Below are 22,788 nucleotides of genomic sequence, written 5' to 3'. Positions count from 1 at the left end.
AACTACGGTATCAACTATGGTGGTATAGCACTCCAGCTTTTGTGGTCCATAATCCACCGACCAAATTCGAACAAAATGGGTCAAACTCTATCGATAACATCAGATGACCCTTTCTTTCTTTAATCATTGTGGATCAACGGCAGTTGGGCTTTTCCTCACCAAATAATTGAACCAGCGAACCAAAACAACCACCATCAATGCCCTAAAGAGCATTCAGGTAGCACAGTTGTGTTACTGTAAATTTTGTAATCAAAGACGACCAAGACAGAAAGGAGAGTAACCATACAAAGCTAAGTTCTGGCCAAAAAGGGTACGCCACTCTGAGTACCAATCAACCAGATTTATAGGATCCAGATATGAGTTTAAATTACTAGCACAAAGTCCTCTAGGGCAAGCAATTCATTGGGATCCCACAGATCGTGTGATAGGATTACTTCATCCAGCGTTATGATCATACAGGCTCTGCAAATGGGCCTTCGCTCACACCAGTGCAACAATATGATACCATCAGGCCTGAGCCAGACAAGACCCAGTTGCCCGGATGCCAGTCTAGTCTTAGGCTCTTAGCCCAGGCATTGTATCTCATCAGATGCATCAGGCAGGCCCAGTACAAGGTGCACCCCTCATCACATGCATTGCACTATCTGAACTCAAATGAGCAAGCAACCTAGATCCATTATTATTAGGGCTCTGTTTATGTATCCCTCCTGTCCCATCAATCAAATTCACAAGGAGAATTCTAGCAATCATAGTATGTACTCCATCTAAAGGAAGTGTATACGCCATTGCAAGAAACATGACGTGTGAAAATCAGCAGAACATAGAAAAGATGAGCAACACAAAGACGGAACTCTTAATCACCTCCAGCAATTTCAAATCACCGAGTAAACCACTAGTGGAATTTCTGTAGAATACTAGAGTATTAATAAATAACACTAGCACACATATGATATACTATTCTGTTCAACAGCCATATCCAACTTACAGAACAGGCAGAAACACCAATCAGGAAAACAGGCGGTACGTTTGAAAGGCCTAAATAACATCATCCTTTCAAACACCTGTCTGAGATACAAATATTCAAAAGTCCCAAATTTGGAATTCAAAAGTATCAATATCTCTCTTTCAAGAAAAACAAACATCAATGCATCAATATCTCATTAATATGCAATACATTGGCCAGAAATGTCTTTCTCTAACCTCCCAAATGGACTCCAACTTGAAGTCTGATGCGCTAAAGTCCATCAGTAAACTCTAGCCCACCAAATCCATTAACGGCCTTTTGAATCAACAGATGGGCTCCGATCAGATTTTGCCTGCAAAGTAAATTAACGTGTTACCAATGACATGGAAAAACCACAAAATGGGAACCATTAAATCCCAAGATTACACTCACAGCAGGTGAATGAGAGCGGGATAAGCTCCGGCTTCTGCTCGGGCTACGCCTCTTCGGGCTTTTGCTCACTCGCTTACGATGTTGAGGCTGACAAACCACAGTGAAGAGAAACATTTCCAAAACAAGAAACCAAACGAGAACAGAGGATAGAATCTAAGGTCTAAACAAACACTTACAGATGCAAATGGGGACCTTGATCTGGACCTTGATCTGCAAAAGTTCCACAAATAACTGAGTTTAATGTCCACAGAGTAGCTTTAAGACCTTCATCCAAAAGCTTCGACGCCTCTTCCACAGTAACCAATTTGAACAAGGGGGAAGATATGCTTTAGTAGCATTGACCAATGTCTACAAAATGAAGACTTGGCTACAACTCTACGTTAAAAAAAATAAACAGCAGCAGTACTGCTCACTGGTGATGCAACTAAATTATCCATAATCAAACGATGAGTAAGAAACCATGGTGTTAGCGTGATAAGAAAGAAAGAGAGGTACTTCTCCCAGTAGGACCCTGCAATCCTGAGCTTGACTACTATTAGCATGAAGATGACAAGATAATTAAGTTGGCAAGTCCCCAATGCCACTTTCAGTGTTGCTATCCATTCCTCGTGTCACTTAACTCCTATGAGCACGCCACTATGCCAAAATGTACAAAGTATTAACATTCATTCCTGATTGTCAAAGCTGCTCGGTTTGTGAACCAGCATACCTCCACAACCAAAAAGAGTTGCAGGCATTCGCACGAATCCATTCAAGTTCCTAATAAGCAATCCCCAAATCGCTGCTTAAGCCCTCATCTATAAACAGGAAAACAAGACAACTTTCAAAACACGGGATGATAATGGCAAGAACCACCGTGCTTAAATTCACATTCCACCCTCTTCTTCTAGCAGAGGCATTTTAATGGTTAAGGATATGGAATATGTCAAAAAAGAGCAGGTGTAAAGAATAGCATGGCACATGTCAAGACAGATCATCACCGTCTTTTGTTTGTGCCTTTCCCATGTCTTCACATCTGATATATTAAGCATTTCCCAAGCAGGAAAAAGGAACAAGACAGACTACACAGCATTGTTAGCCACACAAGCAAAAGGAGACAAGGTTTTGGGATATGACAATCAAGAGAATGCATCCTACTATACTGAAAACACGGGCAAAGGTGACAAGTACTCATAATAATAAAGTATGCCATATCCAGATACACAATTTGTAATGACAATGAAAAAAGGAGTGATAGTATAAATTACAGATGGGATCTTTTGGGATGACATCCTATGCCCAATACACGCAACTGAACCGCAGTTAAGACTGTAAGCTCATAATAACAGGCGTATCCAGAAAAATCCAGATCGCTTTCTGGATCATGATTGACAAGTTGTAACAGCAACGACCCAAATAATACCATCAAATAAACAAATTAAAGCACAAAAACCAAAAGTCCAGATGAACTCACAATGGACTCATAAGCCCCGGGGGCAGGGGTCCTAGCCTTGGAGTTTTATGCTGTCAGCACGATGACCGTAGGTATGGCAGGCTGAGCCAGCACGACCAGGTCTTCGTGTCGGGTGCGGTTTCTTCAGGTTATAAATCCAAAAAAAAAAACTCACAATGGACTGATGATGAAAACAAATTTTAGCTGTTCAACTGAGGAGCCAAATGAAAAGAAAAGTTTTAGATGTTCAACTGAGGATCCAAATGAGAGGAACGTCTGGAACTCTCACCAGTACAGGAAAATATACCAAACAACAAATCAATGGAAAACATCCAAATGGCATGATAGGTGCAGAGAATTTAAGCCAACAAGCAAGGCTGAATACAGTAACATGGCAGCAGATGTACTGAAGACAGGACTGGACATCCAAGCAGTGTCCACACGGCAAATGTTATTCCCTGAAGATTAAAAAAAAAGGATATGCAAGCATTGTCCATGTCAAAGACATAAACAATCCCAACATAGAATTTGGTTTTACAACAAGTACTCCAGAAAAAAGAGGGGGAGAGTGAGGGGACAGGCTTAAAATAAATGCAGTTACCTAGATTGATGATTATTGTAATCTCAAAAGCAGACAAAGAAACAGGACAAATCTAACAAATTATTAGCCAAATGAAATAAACAGCATGATTCTCCAGAAAACATCTTAAGGAAATAAAAATGATCAAAGGACTATAAGGAATGGATATGGTTCAGAAAATTACAAATTGAATATTTTTGTTTTGCACATGCTCAAACTGAAAAAAATTCTATATAGAAACTATTAAATTGTATATATATATATATATATATATTTTTTTTTTTATGTATATACCATATATATTTATGTATATACTATAATATGTATATACCATATATATTTATGTATATACTATAATATGTATATACATATATATAATATATTTTTTCTTTCTTTCTTTCTTTTTATTTTTTATTTTATTGTTTTGGACTTGGTCAAACTAAGTTGACTAAGCCCCCAACCCAACATCTAGAAATCTAGCCGCTGGAAGTGGTCTCTCTCTCTTTCTTTTGGCTCTCCTTACCCTCTCTCCTCTCTTCTCTTGTGTATATATAGGGGTCTTCCCCTCTTTGTAAAGTATGCATTTATGATGATTCAATAAAATATTATTCTTTTTATATTGTGAGCCTTCTTGTGTCAAATCCCTTGTGGGATTTGTGAGTGTGTTCCTTAGAAAACACTTGTGTGTTGTTCACTTGATATTGGTGAACACTTTGGTTCATGATTAAAGGCTATTTGATTCTTTACAGAAAAAATTTATTATTCCACCAAAACAGGCCATGGGATTGCACATCTAGTACCAAAAAAAAAACTTTTGGTCATGTGGTACATAAAATCCTCCTGAGCCCAAACCAGCAGCCTGTGTTAGGATTCCCTAGTATAAAATGAACCTGTTAAGTTTCCAGGCATAGTGTTGATGGTGTTGTGGTTAAGTGCAGGCCCCATGGTGGTGAAGCGATCAAATCAGCTCCACACAGAGTTTGGAGCTTCATCCCAGAGTCGCTAAGCAAACTTGGGTTTGTCGAGTCAAACAGAAATCTTGTTTGCTGCTGTATATCATCTCAGGTACACTTCAACATCTACTCCATCACGCAACTATAAAAATACATTTAGAATCGCTACTATATGCTATGTTTCTGGACATACAATCATTCATCAATTCTACCAACTTAGCAGCTCTCTACATCTTAATAAAAAACAAATAACTACTTTGGACATACATAATTGGTTCCTGACTATGTCATAGGGACTCGGCCAACCGGGTGCTGCACCCGTGTCGATGTGACGTGGGTGGACGTGCGGGTGCAGCACCCGGTGCGGTCAACCGAACCCTGGGTGCAGTGAACGCACCAGGGTCATTTGTGTCCAATTTTTGGACAAAAAAAAGCGCCCGATGAAAAGGCTTAGGGGAGGAGGATTAGGGCAAAATTTTTTTGCCCTAATTTTCCTCCTGTCCGAGTTTTTCTCCTGAAGCCTTCTGATGACACCGACGCCTTCCGACCTCTCCTCCTCACTCCTTAGGTACTCGCACTCTCTCTTCTCTCTCTCTCTCGCTCTCCGTCACTCTCACTACCTCTCTTCTCTCTGTCTCTCTCACTCTCACTCGCTCTCCGTCTCTCACTCTCACTGTCTCTTCTCTCTGTCTCTCTCACTCGACCTATGTCTCTCACTCTCACTCGCTCTCCGACTCTTCTCTCTGTCTCTCTCACTGCCTCTTCTCTCTGTCTCTCTCACTCGACCTCAAGGGAACTACAAGAAACGTCAAGGAGCATGGTTGGGCCTTAGTGCAGCCAAGGCCAATGTAACGTGAACTCGGTTGAAGGTTTGAGAGAATTCACAAACTCTCTATGTAAAATGTAACAATATTGTAACAGGATGGTCCCTGCATCATGTACAAAACGTTAATATTTTTATATGTTAACTTTTAAAACCAGTGTTGTGAAAAGCGTTGAGGCGTAGCGAGGCGCTCCACCAAAAACCGAGGCGAGGCGTCAGCCTCGAGGCGTAAAGCGTAAGCCTCAAAACTTCTTTTTGAAAACCTTAAAAAAATTATAAAAAAATATCTAAAAATACAAATATATAAAGAAATGTTTTATTGATGAAATAACAACCAATAAGAAATAGAAAATCTCAAATAAGTACTAAAAAATATGAGATTAACATATAAAAGTAACTAAAAATTGATTATATAACTGGAAAATATATGAGATTAACCAAAAAACGTTAAAATTTTGATGCAGAGCAGGATCGGGTCTGGTCTACATATTGACAGCACCCCGATCCATCAACAGCATGAAGATGATTCGGGTCAAGACTCGGGTCCAATACCAGACCCTATACCTGGGTCCAGTAGCAGTCTTTAAAAACCACTCTAGGGTTGCGTGCGTGGAGGAGAGGACTTTCAGAATTGCAGCAGCCATCCCTTCCTTTCCAGCAGCAGTTTCTTTTTTCTTTTCAGCATCTTTTTATTCTTTTTTTTGTCTTCTTCTGTCAGCCTGTTTTCTTTTCTGTTGGTTTTTTTTTACAGCAACTTTCCTTTCTTTCACGTTGAATTCAGCCAGACTCCTTGACTGTTTTCCTTTTTGTCCTTTTGTATTTGTTTTCTTCCATCAGTCTGAGCATTTATTAATTGCAACAGCCTTTTCCTTTATGCTTTTCTGAGTTTTTTTCTAACGCACAGTCGGTATCCTTTCTCTGTTTTAGTTTTCCCTGTTATTGCTTTCTTTCAGCCGCACGTCCTTCTGCAGTTTTTCTTCTATTATTCCTCTGTCACGTTCAGCTTTCTACAGCAACTTTTACATTAATGTTCTTTGTTTTATTTTCCCTACTAGTTATTTCATTCAGCCATTCGATTGATTGTTAATAAAAATAAAAAAAAACAGTCACCGTGTATTCCACGGTGACATTCGTTCACCATCGGAGTGCCTCGTTGCAAACTATATTTGTTGATTCCTGGGTAACGTGATCTGCCACGCTGAATCAAAAGATTAACGTGTGACGCCGGTTCTTTCCACTGCATCAAATTTACTAAGAAACTGATTACATAACTGAAATAATTGGAAAATATATGAGATTAACCTACACAAAGTTAAAATATATGAGATTATTCTAAAAAATATGAGATTAACATATAAAAGTAACTAAAAATGATTACATAACTGGAAAATATATGAGATTAACCAACAAAAGATAAAATATACTAAGAAACCGATTACATAACTGGAAAATATGAGATTAACCAACAAAAGTTAAAATATATGAGATTATTCTAAAAAATATGAGATTAACATATAAAAGTAACTAAAAACTGATTACATAACTGGAAAATATATGAGATTAACCAAAAAAAGTTAAAATATACTAAGAAACTGATTAAATAACTGAAATAACTGGAAAATATATAAGATTAACCTACAAAAGTTAAAATATATGAGATTATTCTAAAAAATGTGAGATTAACATATAAAAGTAACTAAAAACTGATTACATAACTGGAAAATATATGAGACTAACCAACAAAAGTTAAAATATACTAAGAAACTGATTACATAACTGAAATAACTGAAAAATATATGAGATTAACCTACAAAAGTTAAAATATACAAGACTATTCTAAAAAATATGAGATTAACATATAAAATTAACTAAAAAACTGATTACATAACTGAAATATATATGAGATTAACCAACAAAAGTTAAAATATATTAAGAAACTAATTACATGACTGAAATAACTGAAAAATATATGAGATTAACCAACAAAAGTTAAAATATAGTAATATACTAATAAACTTATTACATGACTGAAATAACTGGATAATATATGAGATTAACCTACAAAAACTTTGTTGATTATGTCTCAGAAATCTTGTTGTAAAAAAAATAAAAAAAAAATTGTGCCTCAGGCTTGCGCCTTAAGGCACAGAGGACCGCGCCTCAAGGCGAGGTGCGCCTTTTGAGCCTCAAGACGCGTTTTTGATATCACTGGTTAAAACTTCAAAATTATATATATATATATATATATATATATAATTTTTTATATTTTTGCCCTCCCGCACCCCCGCACCAAGGTTTTTTAAAGTGCCGCATCCCCGCACCCGCACCCATGTGACATAGGTTCCTGATTATTTTAAAATGTTTTTATGTCTCAAAATACCTAGGAATTTTTACAGGATTAGAAGCTGTTAGACATGTATAGAAACATAACCTGTTTCATAACATATGACCCATTTATATGCACATATCTTGCCAACTCAGGATTTTTTTTACCTAGCCAGTGCCACAAATATCAGTATCGAAATTTTCTTGGCAAGGGAAAATATCTTCACATTCTATAATTGTTTTTTGGGATTTAGCATATATTATCTTCAATAATATAGAAAATATATTAAATATAAAGAGAAACATTAAAGAAGTGGAAAAAAAACTCTTAAAAAGTTGTTAAAATAAAATAAAAATCAACCTATTACAAAAGTAGGCTATTTTCAAAGTACACTTTTTCTGGAACATATCATGGTAAAATTGCAATATTTTTTAAATATTGCCAATAACTGCGACTGTGATCTTCATAATCTCTTTGAGTAACTGCAATTTCCTGACCTGTTCCATTATCTAGTTCATCACAAATCTCTCAAACATATTCTATCAATGTACAAATGTTCTTCCATAATCATTTTCTTGTGAGTGATCCCACTTCAATATGAATCCTATCAGCTAGTTTTAGAATAATGTGAAGGAACAGAATTTAATAGCAGCAGGTTTTAAATTGCAAATGGGGAAGTTCTTGCTGCTGCTTGTGTTTGGCATAAATAAGCTAATTTTGGAATACTTGATATGAACATAAAATGAATCAGAAATCAACATATGAATCTAACTGATGAAAAAATACCTCGACACAGAGCGATGCCTTGATCCAGAACGAGAACGTGATGAGACAGGCCGTGATCGTGATCGAGCTGGAGATTTTGCTTTGGGGGACTTGCTGCATACCAACTCAACTAATTTCAATCCAAGAGGAGCCACCGACAATTTAAGTTAGAAAATAATAAACCTTTCAAAGAGCAAGACAAACCTCTGACTCTGGCTATGGCTCCTGCTTCGACTATGACTGCGGCTACGTTTTGCAGGACTTACGCTTCTGCTCCTGGAATAGGATCTGCTATGGCTACGACTCCGAGATTCATATTCCCTTACCTTAAAAAACATATACAGCACATACACTAAGAAGACAAAAAGCAAGGGTAAAAGCAGCCTACAAAGGAACGGATTTTAGTATTGCAGTAGAAGATACCCTTATATAACCATGTGAAAATGCATTCTTGAACTCTGAGTCATCAAGCTTCTTAATCTGAACAAACAATGTGGTACAAAGTTATATGCTCATCTCCAAGCACACAGTTAATGAAACTTCTTTGTTCCATAATAATCGCAAGATGTCAATCATGTTAGTTTCAAATTTCAGCATTTACTTATCTAATCTTAAATTGGCTACTTACAGCATATTTCATGTCATCGTAGTTTGTGTAGTCAACAATACCTGTTGTGCCTACAAATCACAAGGTAAATCACACAAATTCACCAGCACTTAAACTTCACAAGATCGGAATAGCTGCATATTTTTCAGTAAACAGGCAATAATTGTAACATCCCGACTTTTTATAACCCGATATTTTCCCATGTTTTAATCTATTAAAATGAATTTTACGCATAATTCAAATTATATTGTCGTATATCAGATTTCCTGAGATTTGGACCCCGAAATCGCCAAAATCTGGTTTGAATTGGATCCAATTTGATCATAATTTCTGGGCAAGGGACGTACCTGGAAATTTCTAAAAAGGTAAAGGACTGTTTTGGTAAGGGGTTATGTTACGTATTTGCTTAAAAGATCTTGGTTTTATTAAGATTGGCAGAATGGTAAATAAATTAGCAAAAATGGGTTAAAGAATGTTATGAAGGGCATTTTAGTAATATAGGCAAGGGCAGTTGTCATTAACTTAAACATCTCACCCCCACCGTTTAATTTTGTTTAGCCACCTCTCAAACCCCCTTTTTTTATATGTATTACTCTCTCTCTCACTCTCTCAATGAAACTCTCTCTCCTAAGCTCTTCTCATCTCCCTCAACCGCATGCCCCTCACCTTCCTTTTCTCCTTCGCTTGCTCACAACTCAACCATGAGTTCTCTCCCTCGTTGGTGGAGCTGCAGAGGTGGAGCGTCTTCCGGCAAGTGTGGAGTTTCGGTGTTGCTTAGAGGCACATTTTCAGTGGTTTTGAGGCATGGCATGGATTCTCGTTGTTAATGAGCGTAGATTTGAAGCATGATCCTATACTCTTCGTATTGCTTGCTAATGTACAACATATGCACAGGAAAGTTTGTGATCGAAATAGAAAAAAATGTTTGATTTTATGATTTCCATCATGATTTTGAGAAAAGATGAATTCCTACATAGTTTGATACCTTAGCGTGTTAAACCATGTTTAGATGATTTCAATCTTCGAGTTTATAGCATGTTTTGGATGAATGCATGTTTAGATATCTGATTTCAGCATGCTTATGATCGTTTCATGCTTCAAATTACATTGGTTTGGAAGATTTCATGTGATAGTTGGATTCATGCTTTGATATTTCGGGTTTCAGCATGTTCCTTCATGTTATGAAGTAATTTGTGATGTTAAATCCATGAAAAATTGGGAAAACTAGTGTAAATCAGTTTGGGACAAGTCTAGGAGTGTTGGGGAAGAAATTTTGGACGATTTGGGTGCTTAGATCCCTGTATTTTTTGTGTTTCGAAGGTGGAAACTAAATGTATTACTGTCAGGGTTGACTCTTGCAGTTCTGGAGTCGAGTCCATGCTCTCTGTTTTGTTTGGTTGGGCCCGAGGGTCGACCCTAGGCTTAAGAGTCGACCCCTGCTGGGAAGAGTCAACTCTTGTTGGGTTGAGTCGACCTTTGCATCTATGAGTTGACTCGTGTTGTTTTATGAGTCAACCCCTGCAACGGTGAGTCAACTCTTGTTGTTTGATGAGTCAATTCTTGCATCTGTAAGTCGGCTCATGTTGTTTGATAAGTCGACCCTTGCATCTGTGAGTCGACTCATGTTATTTGATGAGTCCACCCTTGCATCTGTGAGTCGACTCATGTTATTTGATGAGTCGACCCTTGCATTTGTGAGTCGACTCATGTTGTTTGATGGGTCGACCCTTGCAACGGTGAGTCGACTCGTGTTGTTTGACGAGTCGACCATTGACTCTGATACTCAAGGTGAAGGTGGAGATGTTGCAACATGCCTAGTAGTGCACTGCATCGACTTCAAGGAGAGGAATACCTTTAAGAAGGGCCCTGAACTGTGCAAGTGTCCTGATGTCCTTCAATGATTAAAAATACAAGTAAATGAATGAATGAAAACCCTTAGATGGGCCGAAGATGCCCACTGTTTTTAGGGGAGTGGTGCCCTTTGGTGTAAATAGGATCATAACAATATTGTGTATGAACATAGCGTGTAATGCAAAAGCAACTAAATAAAAATATGAATAAAATATTCATGCATGTAGTTATACTTGACATGGATTTATATGCTTGGTGCATGGTGCAACCCGAGGGTTGACCCCTAGGTTGGTGGATCGACTCCTCATTTTGAGGCTAGTGGTGGTTTTGTTAAGGTGAGGGTCGACTCTTATCTTGAGAGAGTGAACTCCTCTTGGTATATTTAGTGTTAAGTTATGTGTTGAGAGTCGACGCCTGTGTTAGGTGGGTCGACTCCTTCCTGATTTTTGTTGGTTGATTCTGTTGAGCCGAGAGTCGACTCTTAGATTAGAATAGTTTACTCATTTTCTAATGTTGGGTTATGTTATGTTATGAGGGTCGACTCCCGAGTTGGGAGAGTTGACTCCTCTTCAGTTTTAGCATTATGTTATGCTTTGAGAGTCGACCTCTGAGTCGGGGGTGTCGACTTCCCTTGGTTTATGTTTGGTATTATGTTTTGCATTGAGGGTCGACCCTTGCGTTGGGTGGGTCAACTCCTTTTTTTTGTTTGATGATTCTGTTGAGCCGAGAGTCGACTCATCTTTCGACTTTGGGTTATGTTTGTGCAAAGAGTCGACTTCTAGGTTGGGAGAGTCGACTTCTCCTTGTTCTTTTAGAGAAATTTTAACCCCAGTTAAGGGTCGACCCCTGATTCAGCAGGGTCAACTCCTCCTGTATCTCTTTTACAGTATGAGTTCTCACTAAGGTCGATGTTTAATGAGTTTAGGATAAACTCTTGTTTGAAAAATAGATTTTTGGCTAAGTGGCTTTTCAAACTAACTTGATCTCGTGCTACTACTCAGTGATGCTCGTAGTTGGATCACTCTGAGACTTTAGTTTATCTCACCCCACTACTTGAATCATTTTTCAGGAAATGTCTTGGCAGAATAGATGGACGACGAGCACTGAGCTCGGCGAACTTTTGGGTGTGGACCTGAGACTGCTTTTGAGTGTTGTGTTGGTTTTGGCTTTGGTACTATGTTAAGAAATAGAGTGTATTTTTCAAATGTTATATTTCCAATAAATAAATGTACTTTTGTGCCAAAACTTGGTGTATTTCAATATTAGTTTGCAAAGAGATGCAAATGATGTTTTGCCAAGCTTTTGAGTCGAATATAACCCGCCCAAGGTTTTTGAACCCTAGTCGAATAGGTTTTTGCTGTCGATTTTAAATGATAACGAAAAGATTTAATTTTCATGTGTTTTTAAAAGGGTTAAAAAACCTGGGGTGTTACAATAATGGTAGAGCATCATAACTATCTTGGCAACCGTGCTGTGTGATTTCATCATCCCTTTGATGCCACACAAACAATGATTGCTTAATGATTTTAGCTGAAAATTATCATAAATGCAACTTCAATGCTCTAAAAAAATCAATCGGAGCTGTAAAAAGGTGGAAGAAAAGGACCATCCCCACCCTACACAAAATAAATAATCAATAATAAAATCTTACCACCACCCTCACGAAATACTTGGGAGAAACAAACATCACCAGCCCGACGCATATGATCCTAATGTCACAGAAAAACAGTGGGATGAGTTAAGAAGGACCATAATTATGTATTAACAAATATGGTAAAAAATGAATATCAAGGAAGTTTTTCATCAAAATGAAATGTGGAGTGAAATAAAAAGATAGGTTCACCTTAAGATCTTGCCAGGAAGCAGATGAGGGTAATCCAGTAACCAAGACTGGAATGCAAACAATAGAATGTGTCACAACAGCAAATAATAATAACAGCAACATGAAGATAATATATATCCAATGACAAACATAAGAACTTCAAACACACACCCCGGTATTCAGACCGCTTTGAAACTCCACGTCCACCACCTCCCACACTGCTATAACTGCTTCGGCGATCAGTTGATGCAGAATGGCCACGACCACCATGAGCAAGTTCCACCTAAACAGATGAAAAATAAATCACCAAAGCACTTGTGGACGCTGAACAACCCAGATCAACTGATAACAAACAATACATCAACAGTAAAAGCTAAACATATAAAAATAAAAATAAACTACAGAAGCTCACTCGCAGCCTGTGCCCGTCATAATTGTATCCATCACGACCACGAATAGCATCTTCAGCATCCCGGGCATCTTCAAACTGCAAAAGAAGCAACACCAACTAAATAAGAAGCTGTATGTTGGATTTGAAACAGTCCCAAATAACTAGTTATTAGGCATGAGTGCCAGTTCCCCTACCTCGATGAAACAGTATCCTGGAGGCCTAGGTGGTATTTTCAGATCAACATCAACAATGGGCCCAAACTGAAAATCAGCACCATAGGAATTATTTTGCAACCATCTTGAGAAACAATGAAGCAAATATTAAAATGATAACAACAAAATCAACCAAAAAAAAACGCATGCAAGCATGTGAATTTCAATTTCCCCAATGAATGATGACGGAAACATAAGTTTATCCTTGTATTGGTTTCCTAACATGAAACAACACTAAAATTGAAAACATATGGAAGAACGTTCAACACTATAACGGAAACAATTTTTTTTTGCCAAAAAGATAATGCTATTCACTACTAACTACAGACAGGAGCTAATCTTGCCAATAATAAAAGTAAACAAGATGGCAAGAATGCAAAACGAAAAGCACAATAATCCTTGAAAAGAAGTAAATTGTGGGGAGTTCTGCAAACCTTGTAGAAGAGATCCTCGACCTCTTTTTCGCGAACATCTCCGGGTAGATTACCAACGTAAAGTGTGCGGCTTGATCGGCTACTCATCTTTCCTTTAATTCTACGAAAATAAGCAAAATCAACAACAACAATAACAGCGACAATGGCGACAACAAAACAATAATGATGACAACAATGGTAATGGAAACAAAAAATCAATCTTTAAACAAGAAGACAAAAACATACAGCCCAGTTGGTATTTACTTATGATGAGCAACCAGGCCCGGGCCACACTGAAGCACAAAACCTTAGATTGCTAAGCACCTAGAATTCGCAAATGGGCATCAATTCGAAAGAAACCATAGACGTCCAAATCACCCTAAACCGTCGAACCCTCAAAAGCCACCGTGTACAATATGTGAATAAACCACGAATCGTTCGAGTAGGAACACAAAACCATCAGAAACCACCAAATCGGAAAAACGAAAACCCCAACACAAGAACCGAGGCACCCATGACCATCGCGCCACACCAAACTCATAAAGTAAGGGGGAAAAAACGATTTTTCAGAGTTCGAGCAGTAAAAACCAAAAAGAAATAAAGAAAATCCCGAACCGCTTGGAGGAAAACCTGAGATGCATCCACTGGATGGGCGACGCTTGAAAATAGGGCTAGGTTTTTTCTAGGATTGCGGAGAGAGAGAGAGAGAGAGATGGCTCACCGGATAATTGCCTCTAGCGGCGAACACTAGGGCAAGGCGGTCGAGGGCTGATTGGTATTTATAGAAGCCGTGAAGGAAGGGTGAAACTTTGGTGATTTTTGCTGTTTGTTGTTAGATTCGTTGTACGATAAATTAAAATTATAAAAAAAAAACTAGACGAATGATATCTCACGATAAATCATAATTTTAACTTTTATCGTGAGACTTAAAAAATAAAGCATGCGTAAAAAAAATAAATTTTAAACGTATACATGAATATAAGGGTATATTTTTGGTACTAATGAAGGTACGAAACTATTGATAAATTTTTTATACTAATCGGTATGAAACTATCGAGTAGAAATACTCTTTCTTTCAAACTTGTTTTAACTTTTTGTAAATCAAATGTTACATATGTAATCTACATGGTTTTTTGTTTTGTTTAGTAGGAAACATGTTTTGAATCACGTATTTGTGGCAAGTAAGAAAGTTTTTAAAGATCTTTAAAAAAAACAATAGCCCACAATGTACCAAAAAACTTCATAATCAAAAAATTACGTTTTTCCGCTGGAAAAATATGATTTAAGGCAGGATACTTAGCAAACAGACCATGCTGAACACATCTATGTGGTTAAATTATGTTGATAAAGCTTGCACCTACGATTTCTAGCTCAGTAGTTCTATGTCTTCATTAGTATCAAATATTTTTTCCAAATATAATATCAGAAAAGTATTGTCTATGAACGACTGCATCATACCCTCTAACAAAAACCCTTAGGTGTGAGCTTTGTATGTATAGAGTAACTTTTTTGTAGAATAGGATTTGCTACCCCATGAGTAAGGAACCACCCCTTAATTGGAACTTATAAAGAGAGGTTGTTTTGAACAAATCTGACCCCATGGATGTGTTAAGCATGATCAAAATAGTAGGGATTGATTTTTGGATTGTAGTTTTACGATGTAAAAATAAGATTTTACCTGAGTGCTGAGATTTTGTACATTATAGGCCTTTGATTTTTTAACCCTTGTAAAATCTTACTTACATGTATGAATAATGTGATCGAAACACCAATTTTTACTAACCTAAACATGTAGATTTAGGGCCACATGTCGAGAAAACATTAAAAGTTTTAAAATATTACAGTTTTTTACTAAGGAGTTCCTCACCTATCATGGTAGCAAATATTAGCCCTTTTTTTAAGGTACATTTGGAGTAACTTAACAAATGTATATAACATGACACATTTATAAGATCGAGCACCATCAATCCAGTAGTTTCACAAAAACAAATATTTGACAAGTTGTAATCATTGAATTTTTAAGCTCTTAAAAGATTTAGGCCCTAAAATTAGGCGTTGAAGGTAGGCCTGCCAGAGTGGGATGTGGGGAATACCCAACTCCAAAGTCGTTTGGGATGGAGGCAGTTGTAGGAAATGATGGAACTGCCGCATTTTACTTCCCATCTAGATGAGATGGTAGTTGCCAAATATTACACCAGTTCTCACACCGGTGCCTATTCCGACAACCTTCTCAATGCTCTTCCAGTGTTAATTTCAGCTGAATTACAAACAACTGCACAAGTGAAAGCGGGTAAATCCCTAGTTGAACCATTTCACTTACCCTAAACAACCATGTGGATTTGCTAAAACCACAATTTTTTGGGATTCCTTAGCTACCATGACTGACAGTTTCCAAACAGGGCCTTATAAACAATTAGATTAATGAAACCATATTTTTTCGCATATAGATCATATGAAAAGTGTTGTCTACAAAAAAAGGTAGACAACACTTTTTGCTAATATTTACATTAAAGAGTATGGTACAGTCACTTGTTGCTAATATTTATAAAGTTTTTTTTGCTTTTGAAAGTATTTTGGTAGTATTAATTAACTGGATATTACTGATGTTGCATAAAAAGTTTAAATTAGATTAACTGCAAATACAGAAGTTAATCTCGCTTTAAACCCTTTACAGCAAAACTTCACATTATATGCAGCATCCTGCATGGTGGGATTTCTCAAGATCTGTGTGGTCTGAAGCAGGTGTGGCTCCATCTTTGCGTTCGAAACGACTGCAAAATAGATGCGGTCTTTTATCCAAAATCGTGGACGTTTCCACAGGTGGGCAACCTGACCACACTGTCTCAGGTAAGTCTGATTCTCAAGACTCTTATTTCAAGTCCAAGGAATTTGCAGTGAAAAAAAAAAACTAATATATCTATACAAATGAGAGAAAATAAAGAAAAATATGAAAGAATTCAATCAATTCCACAACTCCCAATCCCCCCCTTAAGGTAATCAAAGTCTTTTTTAGCCGTAATATCCGTTCGATAAGTAGATCCCCGGTGGTTGTGAGGGTTGTCCAAAATCACATTGAAGCAACTGGCCCAGCCTCACCACAGCCAGAAGCAGCTGGGCAAACCGCCGTTTATCGGGGCTTCCATTCAAATCTTACAAAGCAGGTTATATGTTCCCCCCCCCCCCCCGAACAGGGCAGTTAGCTACATCTCAGTGAATCATCGGGGGCTAACATACACCACCCTCTCCAAATCTTATAACACTTGACCTTCCAGCACCGGACAGGTGTCAGACTCTATACACCGTATTACCACTTAGCAGAGTCTTGTGTTTTTAATAAACAGTCACTACCCCTTGGGTTGTGCCGCTTTCCTAATCCTTCGATAGGAGAGCACCCCTTCTCTCGAAGTTACGGGGTCATTTTGCTGAGTTCTTTCGAGATGGTTATCTCAAGCGCCCTAGTATACTCTACTTGTTCACTTGTGTCTCGATCACTGAAAGGACGTACAACTTTCTCGAGCGTAAGGAAGAAGATTAGCCAGTGTATGGAAAGGATGTCACCACTGGGCATCCCAGTTTACAGACGTAGTCATGTGTGACTGGTGGATATCCAGTTTTTGCTGTATTTTTAGCCTTCTTTCATCTAGGGCTTCTAGCTCCGTTAAGGGCAGTTTAGCATTTTCTTCATCAGTAAGTTTCCTTCTGCCTTACAATCTTTATTCTCATAATCACGTTAGCCTCTCTCATTTCCCTTAATGTTGACATTATCAATGTCTTTTTCATATCCTCATACTGGCAGATTATCGCTCAAGAGTTTTCGATGCATATGTAGTAGCGGAAACTGACAATGTCACTTCCATTCTCACAAAACCGTTGGAAAACATCACTTTGGAACCGGTCATGCCGCTGCTAATGAGCTTGTTTTAGGCCGTATAGTGAATCAGCTTGTAGGCCAACACTAAATACCTAACAATCTTTTAATTTGAATTTTAAAAAAACATTTGTTGGATTATGCCTGTAAACGGAATTCTACTTTTTTCAAATGCAGTTTTTCCAAGTTTAACAATTTCAGGATTCAGATTCAGGTATTGTCTACTTTCTTATGAGTGTCGGTGTAATCAAACAAATTAGAAGATGACATACAGATGTGTTCTACGTACCAGTTATTATTCAACGTATTGGCCCCCAAACTTGGAGTGTCCTGCTTTCACGTGATTCACAGGGTTCAACAAGCAATCGATATTTCACGATCAAAGGTGTAGTACTGCTTGTAGTAGCGGTCCTTATATATCGTATTAAGAATCGAAATATGGTCGAAAGAAAAAATCTCTATTTGATGGGGCTTCTTCCTATACCTATGAATTCCATTGGACCCAGAAATGATACATTGGAAGAACCTGCAACATGCACTGACAGCTCCTACCGGCCACGCAGAGCCCCCCGTTGGTGCGTTCTGCGTGTTTGTAAGATAACATACATCATAAAAACCAACGTTATCCACACCATATATGAGTGATTAGGAGGAACCAATTTTTCCAATTAGGGTTAAGTTTATAATTTTTTTTTCATCCTAAAAATGGTCATACGAGTACAATAGTTAAGTATTTGGACTTGGGAGCTGATGTTTTGCAACATTCATGCATGAACAGAATGAATTTTACTAAATCGCATGCTAATCAATTATAAAAAGACTCATGAGATTAAGTAAATGGCGTGCTTGGCATCATATAGCGACAGTTCAAAACGTCAGAATGATGATTACACCCATAGGGTGCTTGATTCAAAGGTGCTAGGCATCATATCTAGTTGGGTTTAGGTCTGGGTATGGTTGAAAGAAAAGACCCATATGGGGCAAGATTGGTTTGAGTTTTAGCTCAGTTTTTTATATGATTGCTATTTTAGACCTAATACTTTTTTGGAAGAACATTAGTTGAGAACTAGGTCACTAATAGGACCGCCCCTCCGTGAGGTAAACCCCGATCGACACCCAAGCCCCTAGGAAACCCAACAGTTAAATGCACTAAAAATATTTAAATTAATGGAATTAACTATTCAGTAAGAAGATTATGTGCCAGGAGAAAATGAGAAGTTTATTAACGGTTCTAAATAATGCTAAAATTTAAATATAAAATTAATAATTTCATACCAACCAATGATATATGATATTCAAAATGTATCAATTTCATCGAGTTCTTAGAATTGGGATTTAGTTCATCCCAACAACGTTCACGCTAGAAAGGTAGTAGGAAGTATCTAAAAAAAATTTTGAATTAAAGTTTTGATCACTATATTTTTGTTTAGAGAAAACAAGCCATTAATTGATAGTATAACATAAGTTTACAATCAATGCTTAGGGGATGATGTGTCACCCTAATGCCAAAATCTCAGCCTAGAAATAGATTCAAAAGTTAAAACCACGATTGTCAATCGAGAAAGCGGCAGCGGTAAGCGATACGGGAAGCAGGAGTGAGAAGTGAGGCACTTTCAAAATTTTAAGAAGCGGGAAGCGTAGGATGACTTAGAAGTGAATCATGAACCGTCTCGAAAGTGACCTAGAAAGTGAACCAAAAGCGACTTAAGAAGCGAACCGCGACTTAAGAAGCAAAAAAAAAAAAGAGAAGCGAAGGGAAACGTGGGGAAAGCGCGCTTCCCATAAATGGGAAGCATGTTTCCCATAAAAGGGAAGTGGGCTCCCCATAAAAAGGAAGCATGCTTTTCAAAAAAAAAAGAGACGTTTCCCCATGCATTTTGAAAGCGCAATGTTTCACATTTTTGAAACGCTTATCAGGGAAGCGTGCTCCCCCCCACTTTATAAGTGCTTCCGATAACTCTGGTTAAAACCAAGAGAGCGCCCATCTTTAATGGCGGCCAATACCAGGAAGATTAAGATCTAAGTCAGGCCATTTGAGCCTACAAAGCCGTCGGCTCCCATTGAATTCAAAACTGATCTCAATTGTTTGAAGCTTCCTTCATTCCGCTCAAGCCAAACAACTCTCCAATCAAGTAGCAACCAACATCCCCTTAGAAAACATACCGAAGCCGGACATAATGCTCTATAGCATGACTTCACCGTAAAAACGACCATCGGTGGAAAGCCTGCAAGTGATTCTATCCTCTCTATCCCCAAGTTGAAATTGGGAAAAGAGAGAAATAAAGGCATGTAGTTCACCATGAGCCTCAGTAGTAGGTGATCCACGAAAATCAAAACACCAGCCCTCATGCTGTGAGCCAATTATTCATTCCCACCACGCTAAATAGGTTGAGAAAACGAGCCCCTTAATGCTAGATCCCCCGCCCATATATCCCACCAAAACTCGTGGAACATCAATCTCCCACCTCCACCTCAAGGAAAACTGGCAAGACAGAAAAGATAAGACGCCCTTCAAAAAACCTGGATCCATTGCCAAGGTCACCCCTTTAGTCCATATTTCTTTTCTTTAGGCATTCAGCCACCAACCTTTTTCTGTGTGGATAACTCACCACCATTTAACTATAAACGTCATATCAGTCCGGTGGAGGCCTTTAATGCCCAAGCCTCCAATTTGAATGGGCAATGCAACTGATTGCCAACTAACCAAGCTAATGAGAGGTACCCCCTATTTCCTACCTGTCCACAGGAATTTTTGTACACTTTTGATTGATTGTCTTTTTAGGCATGACAAAAACAATATGGCCAACACATGCTTCACCAAGGTGATCCTCCCTGCAAGAAAAAAAAATTGGCTGACCACATGTCCAATTCTAACACTAACCTTATCTTCCACCTCTGCCCATTATCAGGGACACTTCTATGCATAGGAATTTCCAAGTATTTAATGGGTAATTCTCCTTTGCTACACTAGAGCACACACGAAGCAAATTCACCTAGAGTCCCACTACTGTCATTAAAAGTAATGACCTTGCTTTTCGCCTCATTTATTTCCAATCCACTCAATTCTGAAAAACATGTTAGGGCCAACCAAAGAGATCTAAGGTTTTCCTCCAATGCTTTTCCAAAAATAAGAATATCATCTCCAAATAGAAGATGAAAAAACAAAATTTAGGCCAGGGAGCTCAAGTCGTATGCATTGTTGATTAGACAAGAAAACCCTTCATATCCAGAATAAATAAAAGATAGAAAAAGGATCACCCTGCCTTAGTCCTCTTGATGGGTGAAAAAAAATCTCCCTCTCACCATTGATGTTTACCACAACAGAAGCTGAAAAAAGGATGGTTCTAATCCATCCTATCCATATGTCCCCAAATCCTGACATCACCAAGCATCTAAATAAAAAGACCAATTTGATAGTCAATATGATCAATTAAATTTCAAAGTGTTTTTTTTAAAAGGCAACCTGGGGTTAGGCAGACCCCTACCAGATTCATTGAACTGTAAAATGTGTACAAATAAAATTATACATCACCCAGATAAGGGAACCAATCTGGGGGTGATCCTTCCATGATTTGGAGACAGACTCCCCCCCTTAGCAAGAGTTTAGCAAGGTAACGAGCAATAAAATTTGAATTGTGTGGAGCTTTCTGTACAATGAATCTATTAAATCTATACAAAAACAAACTTATTTGTTGAGGGATCTCGGAACTATTGACCTTACCATTAAGCCACTGTTGGACACTTACCACAATGTCTGCCCTCCCAGATTCCAAGATCAGGTTAATTGGTGGGAGGATCTCAGACCAGCCACACCATTCCTTCGCTTCAAGTCCTTCGCGTTCACAGAAAAGCAACCTACAAAACATAAAAAACCAGTATGGCTGCCAACGGTAAAACCAAAATGTCAGCTCTCCTGAAACATACCATGGATGCTGACTTGAGTCTATCCTCTGCCTGGAGGGAACCAACAAGATAATCGACGCCAGCGAAATGCCACAACTCCGGAATTTTTCAGAACCTGCAAAATATGTTCACTGGCCATAATAAGCTCTTCTCTCTGCAATTGGCTTACCAATTTCCTCATATTTCCAAAGATTTGAAAATTCTGTAGCTTTCATTTGGCCCAAACGAGGACCTGAAACAAAACCTCCCAACTCCATCCTGTGACTTTATCATGGAATTTAATGGCACTCCACAACAAGAGATCCCCTCCTCAAATCACAGGCGGGACTCCCATCGGATTCGGAACAAATTTGAAGATACACACTAACAGGACATAGGAAAATAAATGTTGGGGATCCTCACCTGAAGTATACCGAAAAAGATTGCTTAGGAAGAAACTCGGGGGAATCATTTTTTCGACGAAAATTTGACCAGCAAATCCTGTGTTTTTAGGCAAAGATGGTAGGTATTTATTGCGGGTTCTATAAATTGTGCAGACGTATGTGAAAGAATATATCAAAGGAATGGTTTGTAGGTGTGGATTTTAGTCCCATATCGACTAGGGAGTGGGATGTTGGGTAGTGAGGAGGCTATAAAAAAGGGTTGATGCCAGCTTCAAAACTCATACCTTTCTCGGCCTTTTGGCTAAGATCAAGTGTAGTATCTGTTCTTATCAGTTTAATATCTGATATGTGGTCCATGTGACCACACGATATTAAATTAATTTCTTTTGGGGAGGGTGCCATCACAGTAGCTTGCTACTGGGTCCCTCGAGCGTCGCCCTTGCATTGCACTACTGCTCGGGCCTGGCGCACCCCTACCAATTCTTCCTTGTTAAATATTTCGGGCCCAAGGAAATTAAGTTATTATGGTTTGGCCTTAGCGAGCCATGACGGGGTTGACTGCTTGTAGCAGTGTACAACCAACCACCAACAATTCAATATACTGAACCTTCTCAATATGTTTTTAAAGGCAAATTTTTAAGGATTAATAATGTGGGTTTAAGCGTACGGAATAGAATATTTAGGTGATTATATTGTGTATTCGAAAATTTTTCAAGTTAGCATAAATTTTCAGAGTTACACGGGTTTTTAAAAAAGGATCGTTAAATGTTTTGGATTGCATGGGCTTGTGAAACAGATATGTGTAAACACCTTAATTTTTCACTCACCTTCTTGACATTTCCACCAATCATCACATTTCGGTTCTCCGAAACCAATGAAAGGCAAAATGGTCATTTTCCAAAATGGAACCTTGCAGAGAGTCCTAAATTCCATTCTCGAGTCTCAAGACTTCTCCATTTAGACTTAGAGATACCCTCAAATTGCAAATTCTCAAAATCTCATGCTTAACCAAAAGTCAGAATTTTCAAATTCAAGTTCAGAATGGCAACTTTGTAGGACATGT

General features: G+C 38.2%; 1 protein-coding gene and 1 non-coding gene across 7 annotated transcripts; one reads left to right on the top strand and one right to left on the bottom strand.

Annotated features, from left to right (window-relative positions):
* Window positions 1-922: 922 nt before the first annotated feature.
* Window positions 923-14,325, bottom strand: LOC149839121 (serine/arginine-rich splicing factor SR30-like). Of its 6 annotated transcripts, XM_090002294.1 has the most exons (15): window positions 14,293-14,307; window positions 13,818-13,895; window positions 13,593-13,692; window positions 13,141-13,206; window positions 12,968-13,042; window positions 12,727-12,838; window positions 12,577-12,623; window positions 12,385-12,442; window positions 8,904-8,953; window positions 8,699-8,755; window positions 8,480-8,601; window positions 8,297-8,389; window positions 1,573-1,606; window positions 1,397-1,483; window positions 923-1,316 (listed from the first exon to the last, which is right to left on the bottom strand). In XM_090002294.1, exons 3-15 carry the CDS (start codon window positions 13,677-13,679, stop codon window positions 1,272-1,274), a joined length of 933 nt encoding a protein of 310 aa, XP_089858420.1. In that variant the 5' UTR covers window positions 13,680-13,692; window positions 13,818-13,895; window positions 14,293-14,307; the 3' UTR covers window positions 923-1,271. The 6 variants fall into 6 exon arrangements, 5 of the variants coding, with proteins under 5 accessions (XP_089858420.1, XP_089858421.1, XP_089858417.1 ...); XM_090002295.1 differs by lacking the exon at window positions 13,818-13,895 and having other exon boundaries at window positions 14,293-14,325; XM_090002291.1 differs by lacking the exon at window positions 13,818-13,895 and having other exon boundaries at window positions 14,187-14,321.
* Window positions 14,326-22,005: 7,680 nt separating this feature from the next.
* On the top strand, window positions 22,006-22,201 carry LOC149839120 (U2 spliceosomal RNA). Its single transcript, XR_016431699.1, has one exon. It is a non-coding gene; the product is annotated as a U2 spliceosomal RNA (small nuclear RNA).
* Window positions 22,202-22,788: the final 587 nt, after the last annotated feature.

Source organism: Nuphar pumila, chromosome 4 (genome assembly GCF_984573655.1).
Source record: "Nuphar pumila chromosome 4, dmNupPumi1.hap1.1, whole genome shotgun sequence".
Classification (NCBI taxonomy): domain Eukaryota; kingdom Viridiplantae; phylum Streptophyta; class Magnoliopsida; order Nymphaeales; family Nymphaeaceae; genus Nuphar; species Nuphar pumila.
The sequence above is the reverse complement of the archived record's forward strand: the minus strand, read 5'-3'. Positions and strand labels throughout refer to the sequence as shown.

What these genes read in the sequence shown, in the direction of transcription:
- LOC149839121 (XM_090002291.1), bottom strand. Translation starts at nt 14,212, where the DNA reads ATGCATCTCAGGTTTTCCTCCAAGCG. An exon ending in AGTATTTCGTGAGGGTGGTG is followed by an intron (nt 8,954 to 12,384) that starts GTAAGATTTTAT and finishes TGTGATTTGTAG; the next exon opens with GCACAACAGGTATTGTTGAC. An exon ending in AGCCATAGCCAGAGTCAGAG is followed by an intron (nt 8,390 to 8,479) that starts GTTTGTCTTGCT and finishes GTTGGTATGCAG; the next exon opens with CAAGTCCCCCAAAGCAAAAT.